The 18,491-nt window shown below is 37.1% G+C and overlaps 1 protein-coding gene across 1 annotated transcript in view; it reads left to right on the top strand.

Moving 5' to 3' along the window:
* The first annotated feature begins 2,718 nt into the window (after window positions 1–2,718).
* LOC124632031 overlaps window positions 2,719–18,491 on the top strand; it is a 60,628-nt gene continuing 44,855 nt past the window's right edge. The window contains exons 1-5 of the mRNA XM_047166684.1: window positions 2,719–2,751; window positions 2,845–3,010; window positions 4,411–4,519; window positions 4,955–5,096; window positions 6,631–6,760. Of these exons, the coding sequence (XP_047022640.1) occupies window positions 2,719–2,751; window positions 2,845–3,010; window positions 4,411–4,519; window positions 4,955–5,096; window positions 6,631–6,760 (580 nt within the window). The remainder of the gene's footprint in view (window positions 2,752–2,844; window positions 3,011–4,410; window positions 4,520–4,954; window positions 5,097–6,630; window positions 6,761–18,491) is intronic.

Here is an 18,491-nt window from a genome sequence, read left to right as displayed (position 1 = left end):
TACGTTTCTACGAAATTTTTAAGGGTATTTTATTGGTAATTTATTTCTTTTAAGTATTTTATTGCTGCTAGTATTTACTTGTACAACAAATTGACCATTTCAAGACAACTTTCAGCAATTATTTTAATGGTTCTAACCTTTTCCCAAACCCTCTTGTTCTTGCATTTAATTTGTAATAAGCTATCGATTGATTTCCTTAAAGCATCGTGGACAATGACTCGTAAGGCGAGGGTTGAACGAGGGGAGCTCCAACCGAACTCGATGCTTGGTATCATGCTATGGTGGTAGCTATGTTCAGAAGTACAGTGGAGTTCTAATGATGATATTGGCTTAATAAAATAATGATACATAATATTGCTCCATACAACCTATTTTTATTCTTTTTTTATGGGGAATCATTAAATGACACCTTCCCTGTGGATTCAGCGGGAGTCGGACTCTTACTGACTAAGACTCACCATGTGCCTTTTAAGTACCAAGGCCGCGGTAACTCTTTCGAAAAATGCCGCAGCTCCGGCAGGCCTTGTGGGCTCCACTGCGATCTTTTTGGTTCTGCATAACAAAATATGTTTCTACATTATTTATTTAATTCTATGATAATAATTGTTGTTTGTGATTGTTTGCAGGTGCGGAGTGGCGCTCGGTAGCGTCGCGTGTGAGGCGATGATCGGCCACACGGGTCGGCCGCGCGCTCACCATGCGACAGCCGTCGACCGATGTTAGTATTTATTTAATTTGCCATTAATTTTGGTATTAATTTATAAATAAAACTAGCTGCCACTCGAGTCTGTCCGGTCAAGCCTTATCCTTCCTCATGGATCAATCCACCTATTGGTTAAAATGGCATGGAAGTCCGTGCAATTATTTTTGAGTTCATCGCGAACAGATTGAGGCTTACTAACAATTTCTTAATCAGGCCAGCTTTCAACAGATTTAATTTCTCGTACTTCTAATTAATGACGTATTCAATTCGGGTTCCTTCTATCTGGCAGAATTTTATTTGGCCGAATTTTATTTGGCATAACACCTTGGCATAATTTTTTTTCAACGAATGTTTTAAGGCATAAAAAATATTTAGTATAATTATTGTTTCACCGAATATTTATATGCCTGAAAAACTATTATTTGGTATAATCTCATTTGGCGTACTATGAAGATGGTAGAATTTTATTTAGATTCAATTTATTTAGCAAATTGCCATTAACCTTCGATTAAAAAACATTGTATTAAAAATTGAAGCTAGTAACGAAAACGAATCGCTGCAAAACCAACTCCACGTAGTCTTGTTTGCCCTACCCCTAGAGTGCAATTCAAAACCGCGTAGGCGCGGAGGGGCGAGGCGGCCTGCGAGCTGAGGCGCAGGTAGTTTTAACGTTCGGCGACGCGGCTGAGGCTGGCCGGCTGAGCCGGCCAGCAAGCCGAAGCTGCGGTGGTGAGCGTGAAAACCATCTGCGACGATAAGCTCCCATGGGACCGCCGGAGCCCCGCAGCGCCGGAGCCGTGACAGAAGCCACGCTTGCTGCATGTTGCATGCTTACTTCCATATTGCATGTCTGCTTACATGCTGAATGCCTGCTTGCATGCTGCATGCTTGCTTGCATGCTTCCATGCTTCAGGCTTGTTTGCATGCTTCTTACAGGAAAATAAAAATTCCAAAACTATGCCAAAAGATGATTCTGACTATATATATTCTGAAATATGATAGTTCTGCCTTTTAATGACTACTTATATGAAATGTATGCCAAAAGGAAATACTGGCTGGCAACTTTCTGCGAAATGATGTTTCTACTATTTAAGTATTATGAATATGAAAATGCCTAAAGATGATTCTGCTTGCCAAAATTATGCGTTTTTAATGTATGCTAAATGAGTGTATGCCACACGATTTTCTGCGAAATGAAGATTATGCCATCTGTTGGTATGCAAAATAAGATTATGACATAAAAAGTTCTGCCATAAAGGGGGACCCATTCAATTCATGTCTGCTTACAAAAAAAAAATCGACACAACATACTAGGTATTACCTACATAGCTTTTTCTTTCTGCCCCTCTTAAAAATGAACTAATTACATACAAAGTGTTGAAGTACTCGATTCGAAGAAACCAAACCAATGAAAGTCCTTACTTTGAACGAGCTATTATATATTTAGAGAACGTATATTACTCCCAATTCCTGCGATTCTCTCCCTCAAAGAAGGAAAACGGAAAAGTCGATTTCCTCTGGAATCGAGTAGATATAAATATTTCAGTGGTTTCCCTAGCGTGTGTTGTATCATTTAAAATCTTTAAATTCAAAATATCAAATCAACTGAAACAAGGTTTTAAAAGTTTTCTTGTTCAGTGTGGGTAAATTCGAAAAAGTAAAACCATGAGAAAATATTGAATTATAACTAAATTATTTCAAAAACGTATTCATATTCATGTACGATGTTAATAATTACGTGTAAGTGTAATAAGACTAGACTTGAGTGCTGTATGTCAGTACCCAGTATTTCGAGATTTCCGAGACACGAACTTTGAAATATAAGCCATTCTCGCCAATCTCGTGAAACCTAGTTCGTACAGAAATAGTGTCGTAATGTTCTAAATAAAGACCGCACAGCCCTACATGACATTTTGTGCAATGTTCTTACCAAAATGCTTTTCATACAGAAACTATTTGTTTTGCTTACGGGCAAAAGATTTTTTGACACAAGCTTCAAAAAGTAAATTTCAAAAATGTATGGTCCGAAAGCCAAACCACCAGATAATGTCATATTTTTTGTTTGATGTTCCTATGGTCTTCAATACGGTAAAGTTTGGCCAATGCTTAGTAGGTACTAAAACAGTGACGTAACATTCCAGACGGTCGACAAGGCAGTATGGACGGAGGAGAGCGGCGCGGCGCGGCTGGAGGCGGTGCTGGTCGCGCTCGTGGAACGCAAGGCGCGCGCGCTCCATGCGGAGCAGACGAGGCGGCGCGCGCGCACGCATCCACTCCTGTTGTTGCTGCGAGATCCTTTGCCCGACGGTAAGAAGATGGTTTTACTTAGGCTCAAGTTACGGCAACGGAAACGTCGATATTCTGAAAAAAACTAATTGTTATGATTTTACGTTAAATCAAAGCCAGCAATTGTTTTAAGAAACACGGATACTTATGTTGTCGGTGAAATTGGATCTTAGCAAAACAAAGTTAATGTATGATTTTAATTACAATAAGTACCTCCAAGTGGTAGCAGTGTAATCACTTTTACCATAAGAGAAAAATAGAATGATATCTTATAGTTGTCTGTTAGGACACCAAGCCAGTGACTTCATACTTCAAACACAGTTTACTTCTACACTCTCCATATGTTAGTTTATATCACTGCTTATCCACCCAAACAGATTTCTGGCTGTGGTAACTTTTAAGAATCCTTCCACGGACATGAACTTTTCCTCCGCCTTTCTTAATAGCAATCGATCATCCCCTAACGTATCTATCTCGTAATAACATTCAATCCATCAACTCGGCGTTTTGTAGTCCACTAAAAGATCGTCACTGCTACTTTTTATATGATGTGTTATTGGTGACTGGCTGTATCATGCCGTTCTTTACCCATGAGGTATATAAGTCACCCTCCAGGATTCATTATATCCATAAAAACACTAAATCAGTATACATTTTCTTTTGAAAATATAAGTGAAAAAATCATTTCACATATTTTTAAAGCAAAATACACGTTAACAGTATATATAGTAAACGTGCCATCGAAGTGGTATATGAATGACTGAGTCCGAAGTTAGGCGTATTGGCGTTTAGACATATCTGCAAGTGGTATGCCAAAGCTTAAATTATATGTATAGGTAACTGTTACAAGAGTAGCTTAACGTATGTATATAGAAAATTTGCTTCGAAAAATATAAGATACTTACTTTGCCATGTCTTTATATCTTAGAATTGGCGCTCTTCGTTAAAAGCAATCCCAGTCGTTTCAAGCTACAAAACGAACTGATTCCCCGAAACAGACGAGACAATGGAAGGATATGCCTTCAGTCTGCAGGGACAGCCCTTATGCGCAAGAGTGTGTTCTGTATGGCTCCAACTATATTTAATATACTGCCAAAGAGTGGAGAGCGCTGCCATTGCCACTTTTTAAAAATGTACTGCATAAGTTTTTAGCGAGTAAAGTATATTATAATATTTTAGATTTCATAAATGAAAAAGACTTTATTATTCCTAATTATATTTTTCCTTGTTCTTCTTCTTAATCCTATGTTCAATAATTTTTGATTTATTAATATTATATTGCATGCCAATTGGTAAAATATGGCGGATCTTTTTACCCTTATGTAACAACATCATTGTAACCCGTATTTGCAATAATAAATATCTTTATCTCTTTATCTCTAGAGCTGTCTCAAAACAATATATTTTTCTTTTAATTTCAGAGGAGGCATCGATCATTGGCAGTCCGGGCGAAGAGTTACCATCGCACTGGTGTGAACATGAAATCGCTAGACACAAGCGTAAAAAACTTAAACTGCAAACCAGACGAAGGTGAGCATTGTTTTATTTACTACTACTTATTGTAGAAATATTAAACCTCGAAATTGGTGCTGCACTATAGGTTTCCGGCATTGTTTAAAAACCTTCTTCCTCGGGAGTTTTGTAACCTTGTCCTTCCACTGCTTTCTCCCATGCAGAGAAGGATTGGCAGTTGAATCATTCGTCTGTATACATATTGAGTACACATTACCTAATAACTGAAAGGTATTACAATAAAAATTACCTACGAAGCATGTTTATTCCATTAAAAAAGTAGTTTAAAAACTAAAAAACCTCATCAGAACTCAGAGCGTGTGCAAAATTTAATCCAAATCGAAGACCAGAAAGTGGGTCAAATTAAGATTCGAAAATTTTCTTATATATGTATATAGTTACAGGTGAAGCTAATATAAGCGTTTTAAAATAAATGTAAATTTTCATCATCAGAGACATGCAGATCCCCGAGCAGTTAGAACTGGAGCGGCGCCGTCGGAGACGCCGGCGCAGCCCGCACGTTCACGGACAAAAGCCGAAGAAACATCGCACGCTGCTCGTCTCCGCTATCGACGAACAAGCTAAAGTCATACATGTAAGTTTCATTATGCATATCCATATCATTTATTTGCCTTCCACAATGTGTAGAGTAGGAATATGTAGAGTAGCAATTGTGGACCCTGTATATATAATCTTACATCTAAAATAATTAAATCATTAAATTCATCGAATTCGAATTCATAATAATATTAAATCTATCGAATAAAATAAGAATCCAACGTAACATACATATTACATAATACGTTACTTACGTTACCGTACGTTACACGTAGTAATTTCAACAATGAATATTTATGACTGGCGATTATTAGCAACGGAAAAAAAATGCATCCACGCGCTACGCTGCATCATGCGGGGCAGTGTGATAATCGCCTTATCACCCGAATCCCGCAATGCCGCCCGTGATTTTGAATGGGCGTGACGTGTGTGTTTGAAAATGGAACTCGATGAGAGCCGCCGTGCGTGAATCTACTAAACGCACCTACGCGCGTGAGTGCGCAAAAAACCCGCACGATGATGCAGATCTGCACTCCCGCAGGAACGCGCGTAGGTGCGTCGACACGCAACATGCAGCGTGATGCGGGGCAGTGTGAAGATCACCTCAGTTTCCCGCCATTTCTGCAACCAACTTTTTGCCGCTCTTGTGTAGATGTCGTCCTTCGTTTCGTTTTACACAGAAATAGTAACGCCATCTGGTGACCAGGACTATACAGCCTCAAACACAAGTTGCTTTGCTCGTGGATTACTTAGACAGGCATAATACTTATTCCACAACCACTCGCTAGATGGCATTACTCTAAAACGTTACACGGTTATTACTTGCCGTTCTAGGCTAGCTTTTAGTAACAACTATTGAGTACAGATGGCGCTTTCCACAAAAATAGTACTTGTTTAAAAATCCGTGGGAAAAACAAAAGACTTTTCACAACTTTTTTACCTCAATAAGGCGATTATCACACTGCCCCGCATGATGCAGCGTAGTGCGTGGATGCGTTTTTTTTCGTTATATGGAAATATCTCCGTTTGTATGGAAAACACGCATAGTCCAACACACTGAAAATGCATCCACGCGCGTTCATGCGGATCACGCACATACATGCGGAGAAACACGCACCCCCGCGCGTAGGTGCGGGGCGAGACGCAAGGTATGACACACTGAATCCCGCAATGCCTCGCGTGATTTTGAATGGGCGTGACGTGTATATTTGAAAATGGAACTCGCTGTGCGTGAATTTACAAAACGCACCTACGCGCGTGAGTGCGTGAAAAACCCGCACGATGATGCAGATCTGCACTCCCGCAGGAACGCGCGTAGGTGCGTCGACACGCAAGATGCAGCGTGATCCACGCACTACGCTGCATCATGCGGGACAGTGTGATAATCGCCTTATTAAACAAAACATAACAAATTAAACCTAGTCATAGTGAAGGAAATGGAAAGCTTTTGGGGTAGACCGCAAATATTTTCTCAGTTCTCCGTGAAAACCACTTTCCTACGTTGATATTTTACCGATATCGTCTAAAACTATTAAAACACTAAGTCTAAAAATGCCATGTCTTTGGAACAGGTCCTTGATCCTGACGAGCTGCCCCGCCGAGCTCGGTACACGATCATGGTGACGGCGTGTCTCTTGCTCTTCTTATGTCTACTGCTGGTTGGAGTCACGCTGCGGATGGCACCATTAATTGACGATATGGGTGAGTACATACTTATATATTTCCAGGTTTTGAAAGGACAGGAGAAGGAAGGCAAATTGTTCTCGGACATCAAGAATATTTAACAGATTTTATTATTTTCGACATCAGTCACTGCATAGGCTTGGTACGCGCTTGAATGTCATGTAGGTAATAGGTGACTAACCTATTTCGATTGCAAGTATACTGCCAGAAGCGCACTCTTTGTGTCCTATGGCTCACTATTCCAAGGCGGAATACTTATTACACGAAAAGAGGTTGCTGATTATATCAATGTGTGGTTTCATAAAGGAGATAAAACGGTTTAGATGAACCTCTATTTGGAATTGAACCACTATGTAGTAAGTGCACCCAATCAGATAGCACTAGGAATTACGCGATAGGCCACACTGCTATATTTGCTGAAAATCCATTGGTGGGTTCAAAACTGACTCATTTAAATGGAACAGTTTCTTAAATTAATTAAATAATATAATTGTTACAATGTACCAATGAGATTTTCTGGGATAAAAAAATCAAAATGTAAAAGTTACACTTACGAGTAGGTAAGCATCCTGCTTAGTTGAAAACCTTCTTGTAAATAAAATTGACGGGTGGTCAAGGTCGAGCTTGTAAACTACATCAGGTGTCGCACGACCTCCTAAATGAGACCCTTACGACTAGGGAAAGAGATAGGGTGCTCTATTTATAGACTAGATCATAGGCACCCGTTTCACTACACTTGGATAACCCGCCATATAACTTTGTATACGTATATTACTTGTTTATCACACGTTAATAATGCTTATATACTTACCTATCATTTATAGTAAGAATACGTATTGATATTCTATTACGATGGACACGCAGAATAAGAAATAAACCTTTATGCGAGACAGATTATGGTTACATTGGTATATTTATGAGTTTTCCCGGAATGGCGTCATTCAACCATGTCGTGATGATTTATTATGATCGGAATATATCTTTGGTTGACAAATAGTTAATAGAAAATATTGATTTGAGAGAGAAAATGTGTAGCTACTAGATTAAATGCAGGTGGGTGAATAACAGTGAACAAACTATTGGAGCGATTAACAGGTAAGTACTTTTCAATTTGATATAGTTTTTTATTACCTTTTGCATTGAGTTAATTTCTAATTGGCGTACGATATTGCGATCGAATAACAAATTAGCTAAAAGCAAGTAAACATTTATAATATCAATTACATAATGGAATGGAAGGGAATGGAGTCATTAAAGTAAAAAAAAAAGGCAAAACCAATATGCTGTTGATGGGTGATTAATTGATTATTCATAAGTATAGATTATACCGTACTAGAACAAATGAAGAACTATTAGTACATGAGGATCACATTAACCTTGCTCCAGCTCAGAGTTAGCAAATACTGTACCGTCATGTTTTGACTCAAAAATCAGTTCGCCTTCAATGTGTATTCATTGATCAATACGATACAATAAATGTTTCAATGAGGCATACAAGCATAAAAAGCACGTATAGACGCCGTAGGAATTCAAAAGATAATAAAAAATGCAATGTTTTAAGTTTTCTATTAAATACTCAAAGAAAACACACAAGGTAAGTTTTAGATTCGTCCTAAATATTAATGGTGGCAGTTACGACTGTTTTGATAGCAAGCTTGTGAAGATGACAGGCGCCTTGGGCATTCAGTCGAGATGGGCGACATCGCGTCAATGCCTCGGTATCACCTTCACCTTGACATAACCACGCCTTTAATCTTAACTTACAAGTACTTTTATACAAAGTAATACGTACAACTTAAAGAGGTCAAGCATTTTTTTGGGACGGCCCAAGTTCCTTATTTTCTATTGTTTTAGCATATTTAAAAAATCTGCTACAATTCAATGTTAGGATAAGGATGTTTTTATTTACAAACAAAATACTCTAAAACATATACATAACACTAAGAACTTCTTTTAAATACAGAAAAATTATAACTGCACGCTTGTGACTTTAAAATTATTTGTTTACGGCTATTTGACATTGTAAAACGGTAACATGACTGACGTCACGTTAAGCATTTAAATATTGACGCGAGATAAACCATTTCTACGAGAGCTGGAAAAGAGCCCAGTTCACGTATTGGATCAGCAAATGGTTCGCCCGCTCTACTCGTATGCGCTTCATGCAAAATAGATACACGAAAACCTCATTTTGTGCATCTGTCTTACCTACCTTTATTTTACAAGGACACCACAAATAACTTAATAACTTTGTAGGTAGCTTATAACTACTGGTGACTAATTGACAGATGTTACGTAAGTTTGTGATTGAACGCATGAACGCGATAGTCGGATTTGTGTTCCATTTTCGAGCAATTAATTAATGTCATAATCGAATTAATTAATTCTAAACCCGCGTGTGTAAATGTGCATTGTACCGAAACAATCATCTTTTAGCTTTATAAGTTCGTTGGGAATTCATGTTATTTGAAAAATGAATTTTAAAAGTTGTAATGTAAGTGGAATTCGTAGCGCGTAGCTCGTAGCATGACCTCGGCGTAGCATTAAATGTGGACACTTTCGTAGCGCAAATGGCGCCAAGTAGATGTGTGAACTACAAGTTCTTAAGGGCTTAGCGAAGATTACTTTTACTCTCTTATTAGTGTCTCATTTCGTTGTAAAACTTTTCAATTAACTTAGCCAAAGGCTTTCGTGGACATTCATCTATCTACGTAGATTGAAATGAATGATTATATTAAAATCTCTTTCGAAACCTTTTGTTAATCTTTCTTTGTGGGGGCAAGAACAATGTGAGATACGATCTTGACAACTTTAAGATAATGAAGTAAAAGAATTTTTAGCTGTGCTGTTGTAATTTTAAACAGGGAGAATCCTAATTAATACTGTGTTTCGTGTTTATATGAAGTGGCGTGCAATAGTCTTGCGAAACATGATGCGAAATAATATATAGATACCTTTATATTGTGGGACGGTGTGAAAAACACTTTATTAAATTTTCAATTACGGTGTTGGGTTACGTGTGAGAAAGAACGGCCTTTGTTTAGAAGTTGTACGTGTTGCGAATATTATATTTATGAAGGGCTTATGTTGATCCACCCGAGATTGACCAGGAGGGCGACAGATATTGATCACAAAGCAGTTATACTGACATCATTAGCTCGGTTATGCAATGTGTTACGTCAACTTGGTTATTTATTCTGAAGGTAATTTTATTAATTTAAATGTGTAGTTTAATATTTTTTCCGATAAAATATATAATTGGAAACAAAGAGTAAAATAAATAATTAATAATAAGCCTAAGTGATTTAATCAATCATTACTCTAGCCTACGCCTAAATTATTTTTTCAAGAAAAACTCGTCAAGTCCAAGCAAAAAATAGTTTGTGTTTTGAAAGAAATTATGTTCGCATGTAGTACAGACTGTTAACTCTAGTCTTCTTCTCGACATTATTGAAAGCCTTCGTTCAAGTTCGCCTCATCCATCCTCCGAGCCTTTTCCCAAACTATGTTGGGGTCGGCTTCCAGTCTAACCGGATTCAGCTGAGTACCAGTGCTTTACAAGAAGCGACTGCCTATCTGACCTCCTCAACCCAGTTACCCGGGCAACCCGATACCCCTTGGTTAGACTGGTGTCAGACTTACTGGCTTCTGACTACCCGTAACGACTGCCAAGGATGTTCAATGACAGCCGGGACCTACAGTTTAACGTGCCATCCGAAACACAGTCATTGGTGTCTAAGATATACTTAGAAAGTACATACAAACTTAGAAAAGTTGCATTGGTACTTGCCTGACCTGGAATCGAACCCGCGCCCTCATACTCGAGAGGTTGGTTCTTTGCCCACTAGGCCACCACGACTCGACCAAGTTCGCCTGTTTTGAGTAATTAAAGTCCATTCATCGCACGTTTCGACGAGACAGATACCTCACAGCATCTCTATACGCTTGTGAAAGCAAGATAACACGTTTTGACGTATTTCTACATACACATAAGACTTCATGCTTGCGTAAATAGTATTAATAACGTTTCGTATACGATGTTGTAAAGCTTGAAGATTGATTGTTTGAGCCTTGAACTTTCTAACTAGATTAGGCCAAGCTTCTAGTCTAATTAGTTACAGCGGAACATAATTCTATAAGAGAATATGATCGTTCATCTGAAACTAACAAAAAAGTCTTTGTTTAATTTTGTTGTAAAGCTTAGTTGGTCATGTTATTGATGAATTATGAAAGTAAAACAAAAGAAAATGATAATATTTTTTTCAGTAAATAAAAAGAAGGATAGTACATTCGATGAATGATAAAAAATATGTAAGTATCTATTACAGCTGACAATTATAGCTTCAATAAAACAATTACTTACTCCAAAGTAACAGAATAGGAATAGCTATAAATCCAAAAGGAGATAAAATTGAACCGTTTTCTATACTCAACTACTTCGATCAATATAATAATTTAGATAAATATATATCTGTATGAAATGATTTGGTCGGTACACATTGTGAAGGGTCGGATCCTCTCTTAAATACGATTTTCCTAGAATGATACATTTGAAATTGACTGTTCTAGAAACTATAATGTGAGGAGACCTAACCGTTCATAACACTAAAAGTCTTATGTACATTTTCATATAAGTTTTACGTTAAATTGTGTGACGAAGAGGATTAAGGTGCCACTTAAAGCTGGATTTAGTGACAAGCATATTATACCTGTACCAGACTCGTACATAATGAGGGATACGAATAATAGGCCGTTTAATGTAAGGGGATAAACTTTATGATCTTAAAGATTATCGCAATAAGCTTTAAGAACCCAAAACGTGTACTATACCTACTTTGTAAAAAAAGAAAAAGTTCGTTCACTGTATTTACACAAAAAGTGCACAGTTTAATTTAGTGTATTTTTATGAGAGTGCCGGTACACAAAATGAATGCTAAACAACATTATGATGACGTTTATGACGCAATATCTTTAATATAGCCAAGATATTGTGCAGTATAGTTGAAAACTTTGGTTGGTCGCGCCGAGTAATCATGCCCTATTCAGCGTGCGCTGTTACTCAAGGGGATTTCACTAGCGTCCTTATAACACGGTACGATCGCCAACAAAAGTGCCTCCTGAAAAATTTCACGTGTAACAACATTGCTCGTAATGAAATTACACAAGTTTGTTTGCTATAGCTGGACAAACATGTTGAAGTTTGCTCACTGCAAAGGTCAACATATTGTTACCAAATAAAAGATGCAAGCGAACTTAGAAGTTTTGTATTCTTGGATAGAATATTTTCTTTTTTGTTTTACGCACGCAATTTCGTGTCTTTTTTCTGGATACCAGCTACTTATAGCACACGTTAATATTTTAGGCACATTGTCTTAGTTCTTTAAAATAAATATTATTATTGGCAAATATGTACTATTCAACTTTGTCGTTACGTTGAAAGAACAAGAGACTGCAATACATTATAAGTCACTTAAAGACTATTGTTAGCTGGCATTTGACATTAATCATAGTTGACCGAGCATTACACTAAAGAATAACAATAATTTATTAACGTAACCTCTAACTTTTTCCTCTTTGTGGTGGAAGTTATAGTTCCTTTCATTGTATACACTTGATTATTTATTTATTTATACGGAACTTTTTCCTTACTTTTTCTTCTGACGGTAGCGAGAGATGCATTGTTATGGAGTGGCTTTGACTAAGACGGTTTTCCCGTCTATAAGACAGTGAAAAAATAAGAATATTCGTCATCTTTGCTTGCAAATAATATTATAATTTTGTATAAGATAGTGACCAAGAACCAAGGATTTCTGGCCTTTTAAATCAAATAGACATTTGCTGTTAGATTGGGTTTGAATATTTGAGTATTCTTGATCAATTTGTAACTGATACAATATCAATATTATTCAATGATATCTACGTGAAATGCTTTAGATAGCGTACTAAATATGTTATCCCGATTCAGATAGAAGTATATCACTTTTCGATGATGGAGGAAGGATAGGGTAAAGTTAATGTAATAGTTATAATCAGTATAATAATATCTAAAAGTTTCATATACTGGAAAATGGACTGTCTAGATAAAAACATTTTATATATTATTTATTAATGAACGAAAAAAGCGTTGATTCGCAGTGGTCACTTGCACAGAGGTAGGTATGAGCAAACTTAAAACGTTAGTCCGTTGTCGTCTGAAGCCGAAAGAATTTCGTGAAACTCCTTTTGGAATGTCATTGTGGCGACTCTGATGTATATTGCACATATTTTACCACACATGTGGAAAAGTGGGTTTTTTGGCGTAGTTAGTTAGTATACTTTTGTTACTTTACATAACTAATAAGTCAAAGCTTGCTTACAGTACAATAAACATTAATGGCCTTACTACAAAAACTTTAACGCCTGGTTTACAGTTGTTTAAAAATTTTGTGGCTGCAAAATGAACCATATGTCAACGTCATAATTTGACATTTTATGACGGTGACATGACGGTTCATTTTGCAGCCAAAATTTTATTAGACAAGTGTAAAACAGGGGTTAAAGTTTTTGTAGTAAGGCCATTAGTGATTGTTACAATCACAATATGATGTTAAAATCCTATTAATAAAACGAAGAAAAAAAAACAGTATTCTTACAACGTTTGTTTATGTTGTATGCAATATGCAAATCTTAAAAATGTCATATTATTTCCATGAATGCGACGAAGCCATTTTTCTTCAAGTCGTCCTATTAAAATCGGCTTTGTCATATTGTGTTCTGATAGTTTCGCAAAAGCAGCTGATAGCATTGTATGTTCTACTTAGAAATTAATATTCGTGTATAAACAGGGTCTCAGACAAGAGGCATGTCGGTTGTCTCTGGCAGACGACAGTTGTTCCACCATTCATAGCATTTCGCGAATTTCGTCGTTAATTAAGCACTGGTTCGAGAAGACAAACAATAATTATAGAGTACGCCGACTGTCGAGTTAATCATGCTAATCTCTAAATTATCGCCGAATCTCTTGTTAGTATTGACGTATTTTAATAAGGCTAGTATAAATTCTTTGTATTTGTAGCTAATTGTAAATAAGTTAAAATAACAATAAAAACCTGCTTAAACAAAGAGTATATTTGAATCATGATTAAACCTCTGTTTTATGCACCATAAAGATCAAGTCTCGTATTTTCCATAGCAAGTTAATTACGTATTTGCAGAGCGATAAAATCAATACGCTTTTGTAGGGCCATAGGGGCTCGTCAATCGTATCTATTACGGGTCCAAAAGTGGACGAAATCGACACGATTTTGTGAGGAAGGTTGCCATCGCGATGATCCATTTAATTAATAAATTGAGTAAAGATAATTGTACAATGAAGTCGACGCGTTGAGGTCAAACCCACAACTTATCAGTGTGGACCCATCCACGTGGCAGGTCATCATAACGGCTCAGCTTGAAATGGGTTAGCCAACCATGATGGCAAAAAGAAGATATTACATGTATGTAATCGGAAATCTTAGTACGAACAGTCCAGTTTGGCATTTTCACCAACATTTCACGTCGCCTGAGAATTTTATCCCAATCGCCTTAATCCAGAATTAGCATGAAAAATCACGTGCATTTCGCACACTGTCCAATTAGTCCATATTACTCCGAAATCTACATAACGAATGCCCTTCGGACTTTGCATTGTGTATCTCATTCTGTGCATTTCTTTTTTATTTTTCAAGAGAAAACTAATAATAGCGTAACATGAAATGTATGCGTACGTAGTCTGTTCCTAGAAGGCGGCTTCCTATTAGGTCAGGGATTGCATCTTTCAGGTCAGCGGGAGCATTATAACATGCTATTAGTGGCATTGTTAAGAACTGCATGCTCGTGTACTTTATGTCTAAGAAAAATATCGATGGTACAAGAACACTATTGTTAAGAATATTAACTTACATGTATGTTTGAAGATTTTATGTTTATTTATAATATGAAAACTGGTCCTAAACCTTAAACATGCGAACAGCAAATCACGTTCCAATGATTTCATAAAGAGGCTTATCATAAGCCGTCGATAAAACGCCATCTCAAATTGGAAATTTCTAAGCCATTTTATCTTATTCGCTGGATATTCCACATTAGGGTTGGCAAAGAAATGTGATTGAGAAAGGAAAGAGGGCAAATTGAGGTAATTAAAAGGACTGTGAACAGACGTTGGTTGTTAAGGTAGATAATTTATTTGGGGCACGTTGTCTCGCCCACGTCCGCAGCTGCGAGTCACCGCGCTGATAACGTCACTCACACTTGACGCTGCCTTGGCTTACCACTCGTTTTTACTAAGAACGAGATTAAGTATGAAGCTCTATAACTAAGTATGGCTCTTTCGTTTTTGAGGTACAGTAGATAAAGGAATTGAAGCGATCCTTCAGTGGGATTTCAGCCAGTATTTTTGCGCAGACACGTTCGCCGACCTTACAATAACGTCAACGATTTTGTTATCTATAGCCACTTTGCGGCTACTTATCATGTACTTGAGTTAAGTTAAATGGATACACTACAATAATTCATGGATTAAAATGTCAAATTGATTATCTCTAATAACTTACACTTATTTGGTGTGAATGTACCACGAGTACTTAATTTTCAGGATTTTAATAAGAAGGATACAGTTGTCTATCCATCACTCCTTCCCCCAAATTTTCTGTAACTAAAATCTCAAAAAAAGCTTTCCCAAAATACATAACACCATCCATTATCGAATTATCGCATCCAAACATAAGTCAATAATTCTTGGATCGCTAAATCCGAATTATGCAAACGACGCGCGAGGTAGGTACGCCGTAGCCGGACGAGACACGTTCATCGGAATGAATAATGGCACGTTGAATCGGACACATAATTAATTAACCGCAACATGTTTACCATACTCCTTGTCAATGAGCCTCAATGGAACGTTTGAATCGTTACGTTTGTCTTTTTTTTATCTTTCTATTCGGCCTGTAAGTTATTTTGAAATTCGAATGTAGAATTTATTGTTTAGGGATTAAGTTATACGTATTTGGAGTAGCAAATAGGTCTTCTCGGGTTTTCTCAATATCGTCGGTGTAATGGATAGCTTTTAAACTATGCGTAGAGGAAAACCGACGGGAAACAAAACAACTATTTTGATCTCCATCCGAGAGGCTTTGTAATATAAAATGAAATGTTATTTTTCTTTTGCTCTCAATCATAGATAACTGGGTCAATGACTTTTTGGAACACGAAATTCACAATAACAAAGTAGCTAAAACTAAACTAGAGGAGAAGGGTTCTTATTTCGGAATTACTCTTTACTTAGGTCATAATTAAGTATTAAATAACTTTTAAAAAGGTGACACGTTATTTCGCACAGAGCTCTTTTGTCTTCGGCCTAAATAAATATTATACAGCGGTACATACTTAGTAATCATAATTACTGTAATTATTCACCGTTGGATTTATAATGACACAGTTGTACGTTTGCCGTTTAATTAAAGCTGAGCCTTTGTTCTTTAGTCACATCTCAGGTTCATTTCATCAATCGATATACGGAGCTGAACCATTAACATGATGACTAATCAAAACTTATTTATAATTTCGACTAAGTTTTATGATTACACTGTCGTTTACTGCGACTTGATTCATGAATAAACCATAATTTTCTTCAGTTTTGATTATGGAGCCCGTCAGTCTAGCCAGACAGTCGCGTATACACGAATTTTAATGTAGCAAATGTTTAAAAGACAATCAAAAAGGAAATTTATAGTGCAACACTTTGAATAACAAATTAAAGTGTCCGAAGAAGAGACTAAGCTTAGGTCATTTACTGTGGAACAAAAAGTGGTTATAAAAAGAGTGTCGGGAGTGGAACGCGCGGGATCGCCGGCGCCGAAGCTGGCTGTCTTTCTTCTCTCATTAGGGTCGGGTTCCAGTCGGGTCGCGTACACCATTACTACCGCGACGCGCCGACGCCACACTCCAGACAAGACCGACGCGATGCACAGCAAGGGTTAAGCTATGCATGATTGATGAGAAAAAATCTCCCTCTAAAATAAACAACGAGCATTTAACAACAGCCAGATATTCACCTTCTGAATACGTATTTGTCACCGTTTTGAAATGATAAACTTCACGCATAATTTCAAATAAACTCACAAGTTAACAAATGATTTCGTGTTCATCATTGAAATTTTAATGCTCTCGCGAGAATTGGAGCTTTTAGAAACTTTGAAGACACGGATTAACGTTAAAGAATTGAAGCAAAATAATGCGTGAGTCGAGTTGTTACAAATATTAATTATCTTTATTTATACCTACTTAGTATTTTATGTTCACCACGGAGTAATTCACTTCATCTACAGCGCAGTGCACTCTGTTCTCGTGTAGGAACTACAGCCTTAAGTGGTGTCTACAAGCGCGTTAGAGCTCGTCAAGCTGTACTGCCTCATGAATAAAACAATACTTTACGTGTCGCGAAAACCTGCTCCGGCACCCTTTCCAGTAATCAATCCAGAGTTTCCTTCTAGCTAGTAATTTATACATGACAACTATGGTAGGCGAAAGGTCGAGCTCTCGCCTTTATTGTAGGGGGAGGCTTTTGTCCACAAGTTAAGTAATTCGGTTCATACAAGTTCAGTTCCGCAGAACAGCCCCAATATTGGTTCTTTATTGTTCTATCATCGTGTACTTAACATGGAGAGCAAAGAAATTTCCATGTCATGAACTTTTATGATAAGTTCACTCATATGGTGTTATGTGTTGTTATGCAAGTTATAGGCGTGGTTTAAAATAGGATCACAGATGTTTTTTTTTAATATTTTTCGTTACACTGTAAATGAATTCGAGTCTTAATTATCTTTTCAACTAAACTGGTAATTACCAAGTCCTACATGTTGCTTATATTGAAATGAGTAATGTGTTACGGAAAATATATAAAGGTGAAGATTTTGGCCATTTCAGCTCACTTAACATTCGACGTGGCGCCCTAAAATACTTCGGGCTATAGTGATTTCCCTTGTAAGTGATTATTACTGCGCTCCTATTGTTATAATGTGAACAATAGAAAAGTTCCCATTAACTACATTTGTTTTGATCCTATTCATGCCATAAAACAAAAACACTTATAAAATGAACGACATTGTTTTCACATAGAAAATTAAACTTGTAAAAACAGCTCTATAAATATTTTAAACAACACCTTATCCTAAACAAAATATTGAAGCAATTAAACTTTTAATAGATTTCTCATTTGATTCGGTCGTTTTGCATATATGTAAATATATTCAAAAGCGTGCTTATCCCCAGTTAGTCCCGTGGAAGGTTGTGCTCGCTGTCAGCACATTTTAATGGAGCTGGCGGCTCTGGGCCGGCGCGGGGCATGGCGGGTCACAGCCACAATCGCTGTACCCGCCTACCTACGTCTCGACATTGTGGACAACGCCTTTTCACTTTACGCTTTGACTCTGCAGTTTGGAGAAATCTTTCCTATGTACCGTCTCGCTTTGAATTGTAAAGTAATCTTGGATTGAGACGCCCAAAGACATTATAATAAATTCAGATCATGTTTACGAGTGGCGATATAATGGCTTACGGGATTTGCGGTCAGGAGCCCCTATTTCCTTTCCATTATGCTGTTGACGAAAATAGCTGACGGACGAATTTGGATTATTTTGAGGTTTCATCTTATTTCTAGCTAATATTCAAACAATAGCATGTAATTAATGATGCAAGTAAATAACTTTCACAACGATTAATCAGATATTTAACC

This window comes from Helicoverpa zea, chromosome 7, assembly GCF_022581195.2.
Source record: "Helicoverpa zea isolate HzStark_Cry1AcR chromosome 7, ilHelZeax1.1, whole genome shotgun sequence".
Lineage (NCBI taxonomy): Eukaryota > Metazoa > Arthropoda > Insecta > Lepidoptera > Noctuidae > Helicoverpa > Helicoverpa zea.
Note: the sequence above shows the minus strand (reverse complement) of the source record. Positions and strands in the feature narration are given on the sequence as shown.